At 48.3% G+C, this 20,387-nt stretch overlaps 7 protein-coding genes across 7 annotated transcripts; 1 reads left to right on the top strand and 6 right to left on the bottom strand.

Moving 5' to 3' along the window:
* Positions 1-163: 163 nt before the first annotated feature.
* FOXG_13989 (uncharacterized protein) lies at positions 164-3,358 on the bottom strand (the record flags this gene model as incomplete). Its single annotated transcript, XM_018394058.1, has 6 exons — positions 164-348; positions 405-1,068; positions 1,128-2,671; positions 2,722-2,834; positions 2,944-2,978; positions 3,065-3,358. The coding sequence occupies 6 exons, from the start codon at positions 3,356-3,358 to the stop codon at positions 164-166; spliced, it is 2,835 nt and encodes a 944-aa protein (XP_018253478.1).
* A 1,072-nt stretch (positions 3,359-4,430) lies between these two features.
* On the bottom strand, positions 4,431-4,645 carry FOXG_21320 (uncharacterized protein; the record flags this gene model as incomplete). Its single annotated transcript, XM_018401653.1, has 2 exons — positions 4,431-4,538; positions 4,643-4,645. The coding sequence occupies 2 exons, from the start codon at positions 4,643-4,645 to the stop codon at positions 4,431-4,433; spliced, it is 111 nt and encodes a 36-aa protein (XP_018253477.1).
* A 184-nt stretch (positions 4,646-4,829) lies between these two features.
* Positions 4,830-5,294, bottom strand: FOXG_13988 (uncharacterized protein; the record flags this gene model as incomplete). The annotated part of the gene is made up of 2 exons (XM_018394057.1): positions 4,830-4,926; positions 5,134-5,294. The coding sequence occupies 2 exons, from the start codon at positions 5,292-5,294 to the stop codon at positions 4,830-4,832; spliced, it is 258 nt and encodes an 85-aa protein (XP_018253476.1).
* Positions 5,295-5,494: 200 nt separating this feature from the next.
* Positions 5,495-5,608, bottom strand: FOXG_13987 (uncharacterized protein; the record flags this gene model as incomplete). Its single annotated transcript, XM_018394056.1, has 1 exon — positions 5,495-5,608. The coding sequence occupies one exon, from the start codon at positions 5,606-5,608 to the stop codon at positions 5,495-5,497; it is 114 nt and encodes a 37-aa protein (XP_018253475.1).
* A 4,110-nt stretch (positions 5,609-9,718) lies between these two features.
* FOXG_21319 (uncharacterized protein) lies at positions 9,719-15,504 on the bottom strand (the record flags this gene model as incomplete). Its single annotated transcript, XM_018401652.1, has 3 exons — positions 9,719-9,781; positions 9,851-14,999; positions 15,059-15,504. 3 exons carry the CDS (start codon positions 15,502-15,504, stop codon positions 9,719-9,721), a joined length of 5,658 nt encoding a protein of 1,885 aa, XP_018253474.1.
* A 1,421-nt stretch (positions 15,505-16,925) lies between these two features.
* On the top strand, positions 16,926-17,333 carry FOXG_21318 (uncharacterized protein; the record flags this gene model as incomplete). Its single annotated transcript, XM_018401651.1, has 3 exons — positions 16,926-16,935; positions 17,004-17,139; positions 17,201-17,333. The coding sequence occupies 3 exons, from the start codon at positions 16,926-16,928 to the stop codon at positions 17,331-17,333; spliced, it is 279 nt and encodes a 92-aa protein (XP_018253473.1).
* Positions 17,334-18,515: 1,182 nt separating this feature from the next.
* On the bottom strand, positions 18,516-18,662 carry FOXG_21317 (uncharacterized protein; the record flags this gene model as incomplete). Its single annotated transcript, XM_018401650.1, has 1 exon — positions 18,516-18,662. The coding sequence occupies one exon, from the start codon at positions 18,660-18,662 to the stop codon at positions 18,516-18,518; it is 147 nt and encodes a 48-aa protein (XP_018253472.1).
* Between the last annotated feature and the right edge of the window lie 1,725 nt (positions 18,663-20,387).

Here is a 20,387-nt window from a genome sequence, read left to right as displayed (position 1 = left end):
TTCAAATCATAATTTCAGGAATCTAGCTGGCTTGAAGTAACTTTATTGCAGAGAATACCGTACACAAGCTACAACTAGAAAACAATCGACCAACACATCTGTTGCTGCTCTCATGCCCGCCGCTTCATTCGTCAAGCCGGAGGCTGTGAGTATCTGAAAACAATCACATGGAGAGGCCGTGATGTCCCTCGCCTGCTGCAGCTATCCCATTCTCATATGTGATCCGTTTCCAGCCTTTTGATTCCGATGGATCACGAGACCATACTGTGAGTGGAAAAAACCGTTCGTTCTTCTTCAAGGTGACGAAAGAGGGATTTCCCGAGTACTCTACCATGTTCATCTTGAAGTCTGTAGAAACACCAATTAAGTCATTATCTTAGATAAAGGGGTGGTACAAAGCTTACGTGTGTTGTGGGGAATCTTGGAAAGCATAGCTGTCAACGACTGTAGAGAAGTTACAGGTTTGTTATCGATATGTGTGATGAAAGCCATTGCAGTTACGTGATATGCATGTGCGGGCGAGCCGCGGTATGTGCAAGTAACGTAAACGTCGCTGGGCAGTTTCTCGATGGACTGCCTAACAGTGCGGTGTGGCCTCTGAACAACCAAGCCGTCAAAGCTTACAAGCTCAGTTGTTTCGAAATCATCTTCAAGAACGGTCTGAGCCTTGAAAGTGATTTGCTGACCCTTGCGTGAAATCACCACATTAAGAAATTCTTTCCCGTCCGTGGCTTCAAGGGCGGAGAGCTTAGTGACAAGATTGCCATCCAGACTAAGTAGGACATCCTCTTTTTGAAACTGATCAGGCAACTGGCCCCAAGTCCGTTCTACCTTGAACATGTAAGCGTCTGCAGGGTCGTTCTGGATCTTTTCGATCCACTCTTCAGAAACGCCTATGGCTCTAGCGTCAATAATCTTGACAGGTTGAAGCTCGACGGGAAGTCTCCTGAGGCTTAAGTTTACTCCTTGACCGAGCTTTTCTGTATTCGGGGCGATAATATGTGAGCTTATTCCAAGGTACTCCTTGATAGGGTCTGGGTCGCGATCGTCCACAATTCCATAAGTGATCTAGAGTCCTTGAACAGAACCATCCTCTGCGATAAGAAAACCAGTGTCGCACTCAGCACCGAGTCTCGTGTCCACACCAATCTTGTCGATGTTGACAGGACGAGCTCTGGGCGGGTACGGAGGTTTGCGTCAAATGGAATGACTTTAGTGACTGATGTAGAAGCATGTACAATCTCATCACTGCCGTTACATCCAACAAAGAAGATTCTCTGTCCTTCTGAGATAGCCTCTCTACTCAATCTTGCGCTCTTGACTGGGGGATGCACGAGATTCGTATCGTATTGAATGATGGCGTAGTGGTACCATGGATGATGGAACTTAACAGTTCCGGGGACTGAAAACGAGTCGGCAATCGTGACTTCAATGTCACACAATGTATTCGGTACTACAGTCCTGGATATGATGATGTAGCCGCCTGTAGTGTCGATGACGAGTCCTAAGCCTGATGTCACATTCGCTGATAGCCCGTCAAGTGCAAGTAGCGTATAACATTTGACGCGAACCAAGCTGCTGATAGTTTTCGCAACTACTTGGTCTATTATACGGGTAGAGGGCCTATGCGGTACGCGATGGCGCGCTTGCTGAACTGAAGGTGATGTATTTGCATGGACTTCAACGTCCCAATCGCCGGTCGTATCATTCCTCTTGAACATTTTCAACTTCTGGGACCAACCACGATTGATAGTCACAACAGCGGTTTCCAGGTTATACCGGCTATCGGGGTACCAGTATTTGATTGGGACTGAAGTTCCGACTGGGATCTCTTTCATAACTTGTACAAAAGCAACTAGGTTTGGTGTCCGATTGTGGTTGACACTATCAATGATCGCGAGTCTCCGGATTGGGTGGAGGAAATAACCAGGGTCGCTCACGAACACTCCGCTACAAGCGAGGCCGTATCTGTGAGCGACCTGATATGAGATATCGTGTAAGATAGTGCGATCAAAACTGAAGAAGCAACTAGGTGTGATTTCGTTGAGGTTCTGGACGGCGATGTCCTGCTCAATATCACACCCATGTCGCGCGACAAGGACACTCACTGTCTGGCCGACGTTCTCATCGAGGACAGTGTTCAGGCAAAGGAACTGATCGACGAGCTTCCCATTAATCTTGATGAGAATATCTCCAGCTTCTAGTTTGCCATCTGATGGTCCTTCTGGCAGCACCTTTTCAGCTACAATGAGACCCTTTAGGTTAGGGAAAGTTTTGCGAAACAGACTCTCCCATTTATCACTAAGTCGGAGGTGCTGACAGCCAAGGAAAGGCTTGTGCTTGAAGACAGTCTGAATGTCGCCTCTCTTTACCTCTCCGCCATTCTGGATCTGCTTCAGTACGCGCTGTGGGGCGTCCAGGGGGAGAAAGTAGTCAGTTGAAGCATTGGAGATTCCACCGGCTTGAAGGCCGATAGCAAGGCCGTCGACGTTGAAAACCGGACTTCCAGAGCTTCCGCTCGAGGCAGAAGCGTTTGCTTGGTAGTAGCATGTGTTAAAGTCGGTGTATTGTGAGTAGATAGGAGTATTTCGGTCGACACGACTGATATAGCCAGACAAGATGCTCCCACTTTCACCGCTGTCGTTACCAATGAGCTTGATCTCCGTTCCGACTGTATTAAAGTGTTATCAAACGCTATTACTGAACAGGTTGAAAGGTTACCTGTTGCAAGACCTGGAGCAAGTTCGACGGCAATGAGATCCATGTACTTGACCGATGCTGAATTAGAAGTATTGATACCAGTATCATCTATGTCTCCATGCTTGTGAATGTTCCTATGATCGTCTGCGCTCCTACCCTTTGCCTCCAATGGATGGCATGTGACGGAACCGTATTACACCCATACATCTAGACATTGGCGGCGTAGTCCACAACCGGAGCTACGATGGCTGTAAAAGGCTGTCTGGTTGTACAAGGAGCTACCCCTGTCAGTCATTTCAACTCTATCGCCTTTTGCGATGTTCTGCTTTCAGTAAAGGCGCAGGTCCATAATGACTCCAAGAACCTTGATTTGATCCCTTGGAACGACCATCTTGCCCTTAATGGTGAAGAATTCCGAGTCTATTCTGCCTGTGTATCGCGTGAAATGTATCATCGTCATCTTCTCCGCTTCAACTATTGCGCCGCTGCGTCTCTCCCAGTCGAGAGCTTTGTCAATTATCGCTTGTATCCCTCCCCGGTTGCTTTTCGCCATTGGTCCACATATCCAAGCAGTGTAGGCGTCCACGAACGCAATGGCTCCACCATTCCGGTCGATCTGGGTTTGCACCAGATCTGCATTGAAGAACAGAGGCGGCATCGCGACGAAAGAGATCCTTGCGGGAGTCCTTCTTATGGTAGCAGTCTGCTCTCAGAACTTTGACCATTGATCATAATGGTTGCAGTCCGCTCGGAGCAAAATGCATCAACCCATCGCAGGAGGCCCTTTGGAATCCTTCTTGTCTCCATACGCTGCAATGGTCTCAAGTTGAATACGCCATTGTATACTCCGCTCACTTCGAAACTGACAAGACTCACAACATGACCATTCTAAGAAGATGTGTCCTTGTAGAAATACGAGGGCTTATTCTGCTGATCGCTGCTTGGGCGAGCCAATGTGATCGGACGGGAGGAGCCCGTGAGCTTCTACAGCGTAGGGGACTCTCTCAGCCATAACGGACTCCAACACCTTGTCCAACGTGGCTAGAAGCGAGATCGGTCTGCAGGTTTTCGCGATCGTATGGTCATCTTTACCTAGCTTCTTGGGCGGTAAATGATATGGGCATGCGTCCAGTGTTTCAGTATCATGTCTCCCTCTAATGATGCTTGGAAGATGTCAAGGATATCGTGCTTCACCAACCGCCAGTCCTGCTTCCAGACGATCGCTGGTAGTTTGTCTTCTGTTGGCGCCTGCCACGACTTGCAGTCGACGCTCTGTTTCTTCTGCAGACAACTTAGGCATCAATAGTGGAGCTCTCTGTTGCTTGGATCCTTCATCGTCGACATTGTTTGGCAATGGCGGAAAGAACCTGGCTAGAAGTTCTTCGGCTTGTTCCCGATGATCTGTCGTTTTCGTTCCGTCTTCTCTCGTGACCTGTGCAGTCATCGAAAAGCTCTCTTATCTTTAGACTTCGGATATTTAGCCGCCTTCCAGATGTTGTCGTTGTCCGCTAGGAAATCCTTGCAGTGGTTCATCTTGCGTTATCGGATGGCATCGTGATGTTCCTTCGCCGCCACGGTTCCTAAACCCTCGAGGTTTCAGGGGTTCTGACCAGCACATCTTGCCGCTCGCGCCCTGTTCCTACAGTATGTGCAAGCATATCGCAGCTGGGTGAGATCGTCGGTCCGCCGCCGTTTTACGTATAAGGTGGTTTGACTCTAGGTGTCAAGGCCTAGGCGACTTCCGAAACCGTCAACGTCAATTTGTTCATCTTCTGCAGCACCCTGTTTCTCATCAGGTTATCCCTTACTCTATCCACAATCCTATTCTTGATATCCTTCTTGGGTGCATTAGTAAACAGGAGTCTTTCGTCCTGTTTCGACGCCGGAACTGAGATATCAAACACTGTCTCTATCATGGGATGATCTGATCCTTGCTACGTACCATGCAACGCACCTTTGATACGTGCGTCCGCAGGCTGCCCAAAAGACAGAAACCAAGTCCATTTTTCCCACAGTTTCCGCTTTCCCATGTATTTGCGCCTCGCTGGAGAGGGCTTCGAAGCATGAATTCGCTCATCAAGTCGATAATCCATCACGCCCTGTTTTGCCACCGATACATCGTCTCCACTCTACATCTGGCCGTGCCAGTTGAAGTTGCCGGTAACCACCCCATCCACCGCCCTTCCTGGCCTTCGCCTCACGTCAGTGATAGCCCTGCCAAGCTTTCTGTATGTGTCCTGTAGAGCTTGGGCATTTCAACAGGGTGGACCGACGCCATGAAGACCAGACGCTCTAGCAGGCGAATGACCGCCGCAGTCACATCTAAGGACTCTACTAACACCTGCTCTGCCTCCACCTCTTTGTTCGCCAAAAGGAATACTCTGTATCACCCATCTACCTTCTCTCTCAGTCGTCAGCGCCACCTTGAGTCACCCGTGATGCCCCATTGGCACCGTCAGCTGCTTTCCTTGGATCTGTCGTGCTTGGGGTTCTTGGATGGCCAACACTGCTACATCCCGAATATCCTTGTGGTTGATCAGACTCTCGTGTGCCGGTCCTTGTTTCCTCACATTCGGCTGCAACAGCCGGAACATGTTGCTCATACGATGTTGGATAGAACTTCTGATTGGTTCTGCTGTGTGACTCATGAGAGCCGCCGCATGGAACACATCTTCGGGATCATTTCCGTGCATCTGCAACGAGGGTAACCTCCTCGTGTACACTTGCCGCAGACTTGAGGTCGCTCGCACTGATACATTTCGGTTCGTGATCTGTTGGCAGTTATAGCATTGTTTTACGCGGTCGCGACGTTCAAGCACTCTTGTGGTGTCGAACTCTCCTCCAGCCACGAAAGTCCTTCGCCGATGAATTCTTTGGCTTCGGGGCGCTTCTTGAAGTATACGACCATGGAGCCGTAAACCTTGAGATCGTCTCGCCTACCGAGCTATGCTACTTTCGCTAACTCGGTATCACTCTCTCGGCCAAGAGTCTCAAAGACTTCTACTCGAACTTCGTTGATCTCGTTTGGTGTCGTATTGCGGCTGACAGTGTCCACTTTAATCGGGAGAGATCGTCTCGTAGGACGCAGGTTCCGATGTTCTTGGGCTCCTAAGCACGGCTCGGCATCGTCACATGGAGTGATCTAGTTCGGCCTGGGTTTGATTCTCCACTGTCGCTCGGATCGTCCCGGCCAAGCGCCTGGTATCGTCATGTATTCGCGAAATATCAATCGTGCAGTACAGAGTCTTAATCGTGGGGACGAGAGGAACGGTCGAGGTCGCGGTTCCGGGAGCGGCTTAGGGCATACATATCGAGGGTCGTGTCACGGCATCATATGATCGTTGGGGTTCATCCGTTGCACTCATCGCGATGGTTTTGAGCTGCTCGTGGACCGGCTGTCGTTCTTCAGTCATCTATTCCTTCATCTCGTCCATGGTGTCTTCCAGTTTTACAAGAGCCTCCGACAGTCCCTCGTTATGTCTATCTGTCTCTTCAACGCTTCCCGTGATCTTTGAGTCTCCCTGCGCGACTCCCCCGGGAAATCCAGCGACTTCTGCAGCATTGCCCTTCCATCGCTACTACTGCTGCTGCTGCCGCTACTCTTGTGGGTTTCGGTCGGTTTATGTTTTTATTGTTCGATCGGTACGTTTCATGTCGTTTTTCGGGTAGCCATTCGCATTTCTGCCACACCATCTTCTAGTTGCGCGTGGTGTCTCGACTTTGCTCGTCGATCTCACCACTCGACTCGATCTTTTTGACGTCAAAAAGGGGTGTCATCATGCTCCACCACGATCTCGGCTCCTATTGGATCCGCCATAGTGGCAAGCTAACTAGCCTCCATACCTATAGGTTAGGTACCAACCTGTCGCCTACGGAGCTTTGTAAATGAATCTGATCCTATGTTGGCGAACAATTACAATGCCTATAAGAGGCGACTCTATGGGGAGGGCACTCTAGTCACGTATGTCAAGAAGTATCGAGAATTGTATTCTTGTTCTTGGTTCCTATTTTACAAAAACTACACTAGCCACATTGTTGCCATCTAGTTATGTTTCAACCATGAGGCTCCCCAAGTTCGCATTGTGCATGCATCCAACAGAGCAAAGTCGTTGCATCAAGCCTTGTAGCCTCACAGTTACATTTCTTACCTTATAAATCACCAGCTTTATCCAGTGTGCGGTCTCTAGTGCCAATGGTATTTCCGTTGGTATTTAGTGCACAGTTACAAGTTCAACTCTTGTTGCCCTGAGATTAGCCCAATGCGTAGACCTTCTGTAATTACGAGGCTCTTCTAAGATAATGTAGTAGTGATTTCGCTTTGTGTAGTTGCAATTCACGAGCAGCAGACCCTGATGAAATCACATTCAGGCTCTGCATATCGTGACTGCCCTAGCAGCAAACGGGCTATCCTGCACGATAGGCTTCAAATTACCATGGCCCAGCAATAACATTGCCTTACGGCGCTGGATATTATAAATACTAGAGCACAAAATACAGTTATGGTTTTAGGTTTGTTCACTAGATCTTGACTTCTGCTGGGATCATTTAGTACCATCTATTCCCACTGATTGTGTTTATCTGTTGGGAAATGACCAGAACACCGCTAATAATTGACTATGCACATATCCTGTTTCTCTATTCTATTCAGGCCAAACTCTGGTTGGCGTCGTACTCACGATGTGACCTTCATATAGCTTAATATCACTAACCTGCATTCACACAAGTCTTTTCCATGGGCCTTTGGTGCAGCAAAGCTCCATGGCGCGAGCATTTCTAACGTTTGCCCGCCTAAGATAATGCAAACGACTTCTACTATCGTGTAGACAGACCTATAGTAACGATTATTACTACTTTCTTTTGGTCGTAGTGGGCAACTTGAGGAGCATTGTCACGATGCAGCCAGATGGTGCGTGAAGTCCAGTCGTTACTCCACATCCGATACGGAAGTGGCGGAGCGGCACAAGCCGGTCTTGAGGCCCCGCTTCCTGCTCCGATACTAATCGGTCTTGTGGGTCGAAGTCAAAGTGAAGCACCAGTAGTACTCCAAATTTTCGGGTCGGCGATCTTTCCTTTTCTTGGTAGCCCAATGTTCTGGGAAGTCTTTTGCTATTTTGCTAGTCTCATGACAAACTTAATCTTATCTCGTGGTGTTACCATGCGTTGAGGATGTAGTATGCGGTAAAAGGGTCGGCTCACCGTGGAGAGGAAGACGAGAAACTGGTAGTCCAGGTTCGAAAAAATGAGTCTCTGTACATCGTTGGGGAGTCGTTTCAGTAAAGATGGTTTGGTAGCTTGAAGAACTTTGGGTAGCCAGGCTGGACAACTCGATGCATACTTCTGGGGGGGGATATGAAGGGCGATCGAGCTCAGGTTTAAATGTTCTGCCAACGGTGCCAGTATGTCGCTTTTTATGATAGAACGTATGACGGAGGAAGTGAAATGTGAGTGGCAATGTGTGGCATCTCAAGTTCCCTTCTGCAGGAGTGATGCGCTCTCTTTCACTGGCGATCATCGAATGTAGTAATATGGAAAGCCTTGTCTCCTTGAGCAGAGGAAATTCACAAACATTAGAAACCCTCATGAGAAGGGCGCCGCTGGTGGGGGCTTGTTTAGTACAGGCTGTCCATCGCCGGGGCAGACGGAATGCGGGTCTGTACGGAGTAGTGAAGAAGCAAAAAACTCTGAGGCCATGGATGTACTCGAGTACAAAGGGAATGACGCAAGCTTAACAGCCACTGCGGCACGGAAGCGACGACGGATCCCCACCTATATGCAGTGGTGTACCTCGCTAAGCACGGCCCTCGTTCTTCACCAAAACCAGATAACGTTCGTTGTAGAGAGGTTTTCCTCGCCTCCAGCCCTAAAACGCAATGCAGGAACGCGTTTCACGCAAACTGCGGGAATGACAATCTCTGACGTCATCCCGATCGCTTCTCGGGTTTTGCGCCAGCAGAAAGAGCATCCAGCGACCCCTCACAACAGCTTCACAAGCTGGTGGGTTTGCGGAGTAGTATCTAATGTTGGCGCAAATCTCGCATTGCCGGTGCACATCCAACCATCTCGAATCGTGGGCCATTGAACATGTACTCGGTTTGTGATTCACGACAGGAGCAACAAGGTTTTCATGGACCTCAGGGCACCCTTGAACTAGGCAAATCATTACAATTCCCCTAGAGTAGTATGTTGTTGCCAACCGCCCTAACTTGACGACAGGAGCAATGCGAATGAGCTGGCTCTGTAGTGATGACGACTCTTTTCTTAATTTAAAGGTCCTGATTTGATACCATCGACTATATTGTCCTCCACTGCAGTTCTATTCGCTCGTACTTGTCTCACTAATATCAAACATGCCGTTAGAAACATAGTCAACTTCAACTCCGACGAGTACGGCGTTATGCTTTTTGGCCCTACGTTGCAAAGTCCAGCCAGAATGGAACACCAATCGTAGTTCAAGATATCTCGGAAACTCTTGCCTTGCATTATGAAATCAAAAGCGTTGATGGCCAACCAAGCCTCGGGCCCGTTGTGATGTGTCCATGAAATCGTAGTTTACAATGATCAGATGCATTGCGATAGGGGTGTAGAGTGATGTTACTCAAGTTGGAGCCCCATGGTCTGGGTCGCCATACTTAATGGGCTGGTCGTCGATACCATCAAAGTTTTGGCCGAGGAGGAGCCTCCCAGTACTACGGCATTCATCATACCTCAACATTAAGTTACCAGGGCAATTGTTAAAGCCACAAACTGGCACAAAACTCGATCTAGGAGAGAGAACTGCTAGAAGCAACAACCATACACTTACTGAAGTGGACATTCCGTGAAGCGGAGGCGATAGACGACTTGTATATCCAGACGTATCCCCGAATGGCAAAAGGAGGCGCCATTATGTCTTCTTCAACTTCATTGCGAAGCATGCCGCCCAATGAACGTTCCTAATATCAATATGTCATAATCCCTTCGCCTGGCCCATTTGAAAACTCGCAAAGTCCGCATAAATTGATTCCGAATAATGGTAACCTCATGAATAATGCCTCATGCTTGACACCCCTTCCATATACATTAACTGCTCCTCTGTGAAATTCTATTGAATGTTGATTAGTACCCAGCTTGCCACTCTGGCCGAAAGTCCGAACCATCAACTGACACATACCTTTTTATCATCTACCCAGCTGGCTTGTCTAGACGACTTGAAGTTGCCTACGATTATACCAGCATCTCTAGCAGCCATACCACGATTAGCTGCGGCATATTTGGATAATAGCTCCACTACTTCACCAATCCAGTTCGGTAGGGGTGCATCGTCTCGGACCGATGCGGTGACCAAAGCCCCCAATTCTAGGACTGCAGCGTGATGCTCTATGCCAGGAATGGCCTCCGCCCCATCAGCGTGGCGCTGTTGCCTCGACATTGGCTTGATTTTGAGCTTCCTCGTGCATTCACCTTTAATGTGTGTTATGATGGGATCGCGAATTCGACGAGGTAGGCGACCAATCATACTAACAAGCACAAGTCTTGCTACCTGGCGTACCTCAGGTGCCTTGTCAACCAATTTCTCAGACACAGCTCTAAGTAGAGCTGTTCTTTCATCAGCCCTCGTAAGAAAAGGGCTCATGGCGGAGACTGTACCCATGTTGGCCAAAGCGTACGCTCGTTGACGCCAGCTTGCCTTCATGCTGCTAAGCTCGATCAAAGTCTTGACGAAGGCTGAAACCTGGCCACATGGAAAGGGAATATAAGGTAATCGCATAAATAGATCCAATGGAAGTATGTGAAATTCAACATCTCCTTCAACGTCCATCATGTGCGACAGCTCTTCCATAATCGGCGTAGCAAGGAAGGGCACAAGCTGCGTACACATGTGGGACCTGAGCGTGCAATCAAGCCACGTCAATACAGTTCGGGAGCCCGATTTGTACGATTCGGAATCTTGGCTAATACGCCATTCTTTCAGCTGATCGAATACTTGTTTCATGGTTGCTTTGAACTGTTGCGTCGGCTTATAAGGCAAGATGCCAGTGTCTGAAGTATTCTTGTTGATCTCTAAAAGCTTGCTCACGCTTTCGAATGACTCGTGATATTGGGTCCTGTGTATTTCAGACAGAAGTCTGCCTATCTCCTGGCAGACTGTTGGGTGAGGATTATTCATATGTTTGAGAAGGTTATCGAGGATCTGTTGTCGGGGTTCAAAATGCCAGCCAAAGTTGTTGAAAAGTAATTCAAGTAACTTGATCGTGGACTGGTCAGTGAAAATAGAGTTATGTTTCTTGCCTAGCCGCAATGTCTTGAGACTGTCCACGATACGATAGCAACGCCGAGGATCCCTGTCGACGGTAATCACATCTAGGCAGCCCAGCCAGCTTTCCAAATTCCCAGGGCTCAAGTTGTTCGTAACAACTTTTAGTATGAAGGGCGCAGCGTACTCATAAATTCGATCTTGGGTCGATAAAGGCTGATCATGGCAGCTTTTAACCAAAGCACCAACGATCTTTGACGCTACCCGGTGTCGGTCATTATCATTGCCATCTCCAAAAACCATTTGCGTCAATTCTTTCACATCCTCCAGACTGATTCCCGTCTTGCCTTCATGCATAAGATAGAATACATGTACCAAGAGATCTAGGCAGTCTGAACGGCATGAATTCGGCTCCTCTTGCTCGAGATGATTGAAAAGATCAGAAAGCCACTTGTGGTCCAAGCGCTGCCCTATGTCGTCGAGAAGTGATGTCGCCTCTTCATCGTAGGAGTTGAACGAGAGAGGCTCGGCTTTGTACGAGGTGAACTTCTTGCCCCAAACGAGCCAGCCGGGGTAACCAGCATCTACCATATAGAGTGGAGTCTCCGATTTCTTGAATGCCTCGAGAAAGTCATCGGTGAAATTTCCGTCGCCCTTTCGGACCAGGACTTCGGAGCGGTTCTTGTCATTCACATGCTGGCCGAAAAGATAGTTATGGTATCTGTAACCACATAAGGCTTGCTCGCGCATTTTGAAAAGCACGACAGTGAAGGCCTGGAGGTAATGGACTCGAAGATATGGAACAGGGTTATTCGTACCCCTGATCACAAGATGAACGAACTCTCGAGGTGGCGTTGTGGAAAACCGAAGGCACAAATTGGTGGCAAAGACTAAGCATAGGTGAGCAGTCGTCTGATTCGCGCTTTTGGACCGTCGTGTCAGTTCTAAGCCCAAGCTGGCCTGGGACTCTTCTACCTCCTTCTGACGTTGTTGGCTTAACTTGCGTCGACTTCGAATGGCGAATGAGACATCTTCGGGGGGTTTGATTTCTTCCACGACTTCATCATCCGCCAGCGTTGGATGCTCGAGGAGCTTTCCAAATTCAGCTAGGTTCTCGGAAGCCAATTCAACAAGCATTTGAATCTTAGGTTTATCAATACCTGCAGCATCAATATACAATCTTATGGCTTCAGAAGCCAAGCCCCAGTTCAACATGACTGTTCTCGCGAAAAGATTGGGCCGACGAGCGAAGGCACATAGGCCTGCTTCGATTCTGCTCTCAACGCCATCCTCAAGCGCTTGTTTGAAATGCCGAAGGAAGGCAGATGCCGCTTTTTCTTTGCCTCCAATAAAGTGGGCTGCCATTTTGTTTAGAGTTAATTGAGCAGCAACTTGTACATCTCCATAAAGAGAGAAAATACAATTGGCGAGATGGTTCACCAGTTGTTTATCTAGCTCAGTCATGCGTCTTGCAGCAGTGTTATTGTTGCGTCGGTCAAGCTGATATACTTCCATGCGCTTGACAAGAAGTGGCCGGGGGTACGGTTTCCTTAGACCCGGAATGAAGAAGTCATAAGTGTCATTTTCGTAGATGCCGTGATGATATTGAAAAAGAGGCGTGGTCCTGGTAATACCAACATCCACGGCCCAAGCGACGGTAGCATAGCAGAGTGTTACATGAGATGTTGGATCGGTGTTTTGAGACTCGCTGAGGAATTTGTGACACTTGAGAATAAGAGAGCCGATATCCTCACGGCACTGATGCAGCTTTCTGTAGTCAGGATCGCCCAGCCTCAGTGCATAACCGTCTGCGTATCCGAGTGGCACAAGCAACTCTGCGTCCTCATAGAATTCAATTGATGGGAATTCATCAGCTTGAGGTCCGACCACCTGTTTAAGGTCAATCAAGGAAGCCACGCTTGAAATAATCCACTGAGAGTGATTAATCAAGCGTGGAAACTCGTGATATCGGCTGGCTCTTTGGGAGTTGCTAATATACCGGCCCATTTTCTCCTTGAGAAAGTTTGTTTGAGACACAACAAGTTCAACGGCAAATGATATTTCGGCTGAGGAGGGTTGATGCCATCGTATGGTTAAATCAGCTGGTTCAGTGGTCTTTCCCCAATCATCAGCATCTAGGCCACGCATCATGGTTTGGGGCTCGTATAAAGTGTGATCAAGTGAGTAGGTGCTGGTTAGATTCTGGAGCAAGTCTGCAACATAGCGTGATGCTAAAAGACTACAGGGTCCTTGACACGTGTCTTGTAGGTGATTGATAAGATCGAGTTGTTCATTCTTGTATTGCAATACTTCGCAGCCAATGAAATCCACAGCACTATTCAGCAGTTTGATGTACCGAGCCAGGGCCTGGTCTCTAGGTAGGCAATTTGTTTCGTTACCATTACCAGAGGCGGCGCCGTTCAGAGTAATCTCACTTCTGATATTACTGATGAGCGTTGGAACGAAAACCTTGAGCGCCTTCTCAGGGTTGACCTTGCAAAGCGCGTTCAGGATGGATGCCATTTCGTCCCTTGCTTCGAGAATACCACGATTGGTGGTAAATTCCACTACCTTTTCGAGGGCCGTATCGAATAGTTCTGGTGAAAGCGATGCGAACAGGGTCGATAGTGCAGGCTGCAAAACACTCCTGACAACGTTCTCATGGGTGCTTTCCCGGATATGACCAGCGGTTGGTAGATTGTCCAAGAGCATGAACACTCCATCCATCAACTTCGAAATTATCTGCTTGAATGCGAAAGTCGAGGATCTCAAAATTTTGGCCTCAACCTGGTCGCTCATTTCGTTGTAGTTCAAACTCATGTTGGAGCCTTCATGTTCCATGCGATTTCTTTGATCCTGGACCCATTCTGTCGCTAGCATATTGTCATGTATGCAGTTGCCCGCTTCCGCCAAAGTTACCATAGGAATGCTATAAGCAAAATTTCTGATGAAGCAAAGCGTGTGGTGTGCTACAATTGGATCATTGGCATCAATACCTCTGATAGCAAGATCCAGGAGCGTAGTCATGTGACATCGATATCCTTTGAGTTTGCACATGATAGGAACTAACATCCTTAATGCTTTCAAAGTCGGTATGATAGTAGATATCTCATGGATACGCTGGAAACTGGCATAAAATCGTTGCAAGGCGCTCGGCAACACCAGGTCGGGATCCAGATAAGCGAGCATTTGCAAAGCTATGCAGTGGTCGTCGCATACGCCTTCATCACTGGAGTATAGGCCCCTAAAAGTCACTCCCTTCAGTAACGACACGAAGCGTCTTTCCAACTCGTCATCGATCTTGCGACTCTGAGGTGTTCTTAGCTCACCACTCTTTTCGCGATTGCAGCGCGAGACGAACTCAGTGGTAAGACAACGAATGAGCCGGCCCTCCCTTTGCGTCAAAGGGCTTAGTTGTTGGACATGATTCAGTAGCCCTTCCAAGCTCGTCAAAATAGAACAATCATCTCCATCACATGCAGGAGCCACTGAATGGACAATTAGACGAGCTATAAAATGAGAATCATCCAGGCTATTGGATCGAGGTGTGTCTCCGAACAGCCCCTGAATAGCTGTGAAAATTATGTTGGACTGATTTTCTGTGAAAATGCCGTGGCGACCAAAATTGGTATCCAAGGAACACAGATGATCGCTACTGAAACGCGAAAACAGTTTGATGAAGAGAAAATCCGAGTCCACGGATTTCCCCATGAGGGCCCACAAATGGAAGAATGTGGGAAACATTGAGTCTGTTCTTGATGCATGCATGTCAACTGGCGCAGGTCTCGTCGGAAACAGGGCGGTCAGGACATCAACAACAACCAGGGCGTTTGGCACCGTATCTGCTTTGAAGAACGGCAGAATTTCCTCAAGTATCGCATAACGCTGTGCAGGGTCGAAATAAAGGCGGGCATGGGCACATATTCTTTCGATACAAGTAGTTGAGATAAAATTCCCTGTTGGGAAAGACGCCTGATCGTCATAGAAGTTACGGGCTTTCATCTGCTGCCACAAAGGTTTCCAGTCCAGGAGAAGGTCTTTCTCTGGCTCGAGATAGTGAGATTCCCTATTGGATAGCGGTCAGTCTCTGGGAATCCAATATGTGCTGATTGAGAGGGAACGTACTTTGTCAGAGTCTTGAACATCTCACAGAAGCTATTTGAGCACGTATGGTTTAACCCAGGCTTGAGCGAAAGCCAATAGTAGAGCTTAACAAGCTTTGCGCGCTTGTTCCTGCTCATCTCATGCTTGAGTTGGAGCCAACTACTGAGCTGTTTGGTCAATTGGAGAGCGCCAGGACGAAAGTCGTGTCCCTTGATTGAGGTATATAGTTCATTGATGATTCTCTGCAACCACACGTCGGCCTGAGACTCTGACTCGGTCTCATAGGGCAGTAGCGAATGATAATCAAGCGTTCGGTCTTTATACCTCTTCTCGCTGATTCCATGTCTAGGGGCAGTGGCCTCCGCGATGGACTCATTTCGGCCCTCGTTTACCATCAAGCCCGACTCTGAGGTAGACGATGCAAGTTTGGAAGACTCTGAGGTACGAGAATCATTGTTTTGGTACATGTTTGAAAGCATGTATAACGAACGTCAAGGATAAACGATATTGTAGAGTATTAGTAAAATAGTGTCATGGAATGTGATATTTGGAGTGTATAGGAAAACCCAACCAATATTTCATCGGATGCGGCAACTTTATATGCCTGATCCTTCACGAGTTGATCAAGTGATGTGGAGAAATGGTGACGATGAGGCCCGACTGGCCGCACTACTGGCCTGAATAGCATCATTCAAACTGCCTCGCGAATGATTTTGGAAAGGGTACTGAGAAAGGGTAGTCCGAAAGCCGACTCATGTAATTATGCAATGGACTGGAACCCCAAGACCGGCTACCCAAACAATCCTAGTATTTATGCCTTGGAGGGGGTATGTTATACACTTGCATTGGTGTCAAAAAGCTCATCAACACATGGGCCTGTACCCGGAATGTGTTCCAGCCGCCGGTTGCAGGGGCGCTGAGCAGGGCGCTGAAGAGTGATGCGGGTGAGACGGATGAACCATGTTTCACACGGCATCCCTAGTAATGGGCTAGTTTGTGGTTGGAAACCGCCAAGACCTACCCAATCCCTGCCGTTTACTCTTTGCGCTACTTCAAGGGGCGGCACTGGCTTATCAGGTTGTATGCCACACGGAACGGGTTCGTTCAAGTTGTTCACATTGCCAAATAGCGGTGTGCTCACCCCGCAGCGATGCCTGGAGATGTTGCCCTTACGTGTTCACTGTGTCGGCACTGATGTGCAACACTCAGAGCTATTCGGCTTGTACGTTCTAATATTACCTGTACATATTGAAGTCTGTGGATAGTATGACACGCATGTTGTTCTACGCGATGGCTGAGCGTGTACCATACACGGTAACCGCATCCGTTAAGCGGGCCGCTGTCTCATCCTTCAGGCACGCAGGGCTCCAGCGGCACAGACCGTAGTCGCACCAAGCGCCCATGCATCAAACGAGCTAAACTTTATACTGAATTGACGGGTGGCACCATTGAGAGTGTACATCCTGGCTCGCTCAAATCCCAGCCTTATGATCGTCCGTAATCGAGACGAGCCCGAGGACCAATCCGCCAGTTCGCCAGGGTATTGAAACTCACCGCTGACTCTATTCGAAATGGATCGTATTCACGAAAGCGTTGGTGGTTCGCCTGTTTGTTTTTTAAGTGAGATCAAGACGAATTGTGAAGATAATGGATTGATGGAGTTGGGCCAGTTGGTGGTCAAGGCAGGAAGCTTGAAAAGGCTTGAATGACGAATTTTGGGCCCTGTTTTCTCAACCTTGCTTCCCCTTTTTTAACATAAGCAAATCTAGTATATCTGTTAGGCCAATTACTTATTGCTGGTTGGCCATGTACATATTCAGCCAGCATTAGACGGACGGTTCATGAAGGCAGCGACTTGTCACAAATAACGCATGCATATAAGAGACTTATGTTCAACAGTTTGTGCCGCTTCGATGGCCTCAGAACACCAGTATCCTGTTAATTATTATCTAACATGGTAGATCAGATCAGGCTTCGCTGGATCCATCTTTACAAGCTCAGAGCACCGCTGGGTCAAATGCGGCTGCAGCTTTAAAACCTTTCACTGACTCTAGCACCAGCCTGCACTACTGGCATCGCCTACGCGACTCCAATTTAAGACCGTAGGTTCCGGGATACGGAAGTGTCGTGTCTGTGGACTCTACGCAAGGTTGGTCTCTGCAGATGCAACCGATTTTGCTACGCCTCTTCCACCCCGGAGCCTTTGCTCACTGCCGCAGCACAAGCGACCTACGTCAGCATCAGCATGTTAGCTTTCAAGAAAATTCCCATTCTTGATCCTAATTTCAGCCGCTAGGTGTTCGTATTGTCACACATCAACTCTAGCACGGGGGCCTCAGTCAGATATCAGCGGAGCGGTGAAGAAACAACAAACGGATGACTATTCAGAGGGATGAGGCTCTGATTTGTTACCGGACTTGTACTATTTCCTTTTGGCCTCATCATTGCGCCGTGGATAAGAGCACAGCGCTATCAACCAACTCATTGTGTATCCCGCATATTTTTACTGCTGAACCCAGTTTCATATCGTACCCCTGCCGCAGGGCTGTTGTGTGCTTGACAGCTGCCAGAGCTTGTCCTATCCCTGTAATCCCCTCTTTCCGCTTCATGGACTTCTATTAATGGCACTGAATTATCTGGCTACATATCAGACATGCCAAGTTCGCCAATACTTCCATGGTCAGCTACTTGCGGTGTGCACACTACATCGATTTTACTGGTTGTTTGTAACTGTATGATTGATGAGGCCGCCAAAGCGGTCTCGATTAAATCATCAAGGCATATACAGTTTGTTCGTCCTTGTAACCGGTGTACATATCAAGATATCCGAGCACTCTCGAGCCACCAGACGAATGTCCTAGTTACAATAGCGTCCATAGAACTGACGATCTGTTGTCCCTTCACTCCTGCTTCTCTCCCGTCTTTCGCGCTGATGCCTGGTATCTAGCTTCCATGTTCTTGGTTAAGGAAATACTGCATAAGCGATGCTTCCACTGTTGGTTTTGCTGCAGACTGGCGCATCCAAAGTATGAGCACCGCGGCTCATCTGAGGGCATGTCTAGTCAGTCTCAAGTTAGCGCGAGCAGGGACGGGATGCAATGCAAACTGGCGTTTCCATAACCTTCCGGGCTCATAGCACCCTTGTTTACCAAAATGACTCCAGGGATTATACAAACCAATTTGGCACGGTCCAGTGCCAAGCTTGACGACGCATGTGGCGCTTCAGGGGTTCATGGTTGTCAATTTAAAGGCCTTACCAGCCACGTTGCAGGCTACCAGTCCCGCCTTTGCAACCCGTTGTAATATATGCAACAAGGATCCAGAGCAAACACGGACCTCAGCTAGCTCAAATAGATCCTCATTATTGGACGTCTCCCGCCACCAGATGCTATTAACGGGGCGCAAACTAGGGCCCGAATTGTGGAGGACTCCGAGGGAAACGGAAGAACCCTTGTTCATGCAAAATCCCAGTCACCACCTAAACTATTGCGTACTTGGCAGCCGCCTCAGGGTACCTCCTCTCGTTACGCTTCTGTGCGCATGACACTGATGTCTTCTCTTTGCGTTTCACATGCTTCTCTCGATGATACTGAAGTTCAAGAGTTTGTACAGCTTCGAAGATCATGATCCATCTCGACACGCCTACAACTTTGCTGGGTCACAAATGCAGCTACAGCTTGATAGTTCTCACTGACTCTAAGGCCAGCCTGCACTTCTGGCCTCAGTTACGCGCTTCCAAGTTGAGGCCGCAGGATCCTGGGACACAGAAGTCTCGTGTGTGTGGACTTTTTGCAAGGTCGACCTTTGTAGATGCGGCCGATGTTGCTGCCCCTGTCCTTCACCCAGAGCTTTTGCTTGCTGTCTCGTTGCGAGCGACCTACGCCAGAGTCAGGCTGTCCGTCACCTTTTCCAACCGCCAATTGGCCACATTGTTACACGTCAATTGTAGCAAGGGATCCTCAACCAGTCATCCATGGAGCGGTGAAGAAACAACAAACGGAGGACTATCAAGAGGGATGAGGCTCTGCTTCGCGGCCAGGCTTCTACTATTTCCTTTTGGCCTCGTCAGTACGCCATGGATGAGAGCACGACACTGTCAAGCGGCTCATCGTGTATCTTGCACATGTTTCAAGTCATGTCTTCAGACTCTTTTCGACATATCCCAATGAAAGCACGCTATGAGAATACTTACAAGAGTCTGTTTCTCGTATATACTACTATCTATATCACGAAAAATGCCAATGCCGGCCGTCAAGGCACGGTGTCAGACTGATGTTTCCTTTGCAGAGCCGCATTTTTTGTATGGCACGCCACGATCCTGAACTCTCGCTATGTGCTTCACGTATGTGCTGGCAGGCCTGTGTCAGGCCTCAAAGTTTACCGACTGTCTGACTTCAGCAGTACAGGGATCCAGGACTATCCTGAAATTTGTTGCTTTTCGTCCCCCCGGCCTTGTAGTCTCTAGAACGGAGCTTAGATCTCAATGATTTTTGCCATTATACCCACTTTACGAATTGGTTGTCACGTCACACTTCAAGGGTTAGCACACTTCGCTGTTAAACATGCCGCTGAAACCCCAGGATCCACTACAGAATAATCACTCCGAGCCTATCGGATCGCCACCCTATCGGTAGTGTATTATAAGGGTTGAAAGGTGGCTCGGCCTGGACCTGGATCGCTCTGCACAGACGCTCGTTATTGATACATCTCCTGCCTTGACTGACAGGCCGTTGACTCACAGGTGGACATGCGCAGTGGCGCCTGATCCAGAGCGCTAAATTCTGCCTCCAAATTCTTCAATGCTCCTGGTTGAGGCGGATGGACTCTGTTCCGCGCGACATCCTTGTCAATGACCTATCATTTGCAACCACACAGTGACACTACCATACCGGATCACGTTCCTAACGTCGCTTCCAGTTGCAGTGTCATCTGGGGGTGCGAATCTGCGTTTTATATTTCACCCTTCGTAGCAACGTCATCCTTTACCTGTAGCCATCCAATATATAAAGGCACCGATGTTCCACTTCAAGTCGGTACGCATGCTCACATTTAAGCAGCAACTCTTTAAATCAATCTAGTTTCTACATTATTCTGTAACGAGATTCCGCTGTGCAGAAAATGAGCGATAAAGACCAAAAAAAGTCTAAAGAAGAACTTGAGAAACAGTTCGCTCAAGAAGTCGAAAATGCTGAAAGCAAGGGGATGACAGTCGGATTCGCCTGTGTAAGACACACTCCAACCTCTTTGCCTACCAAGCCCATGTGCTAACTAGAACAAGTCCAAACACAAACACTTCTATTACAATGAGATAATTCATACTTCCATTTATCAACGTACCTGTCATATAATG

The sequence above is a fragment of the Fusarium oxysporum genome, chromosome 6 (genome assembly GCF_000149955.1).
Source record: "Fusarium oxysporum f. sp. lycopersici 4287 chromosome 6, whole genome shotgun sequence".
NCBI classification, from domain to species: Eukaryota; Fungi; Ascomycota; class Sordariomycetes; order Hypocreales; family Nectriaceae; genus Fusarium; species Fusarium oxysporum.
Note: the sequence above shows the minus strand (reverse complement) of the source record. Positions and strands in the feature narration are given on the sequence as shown.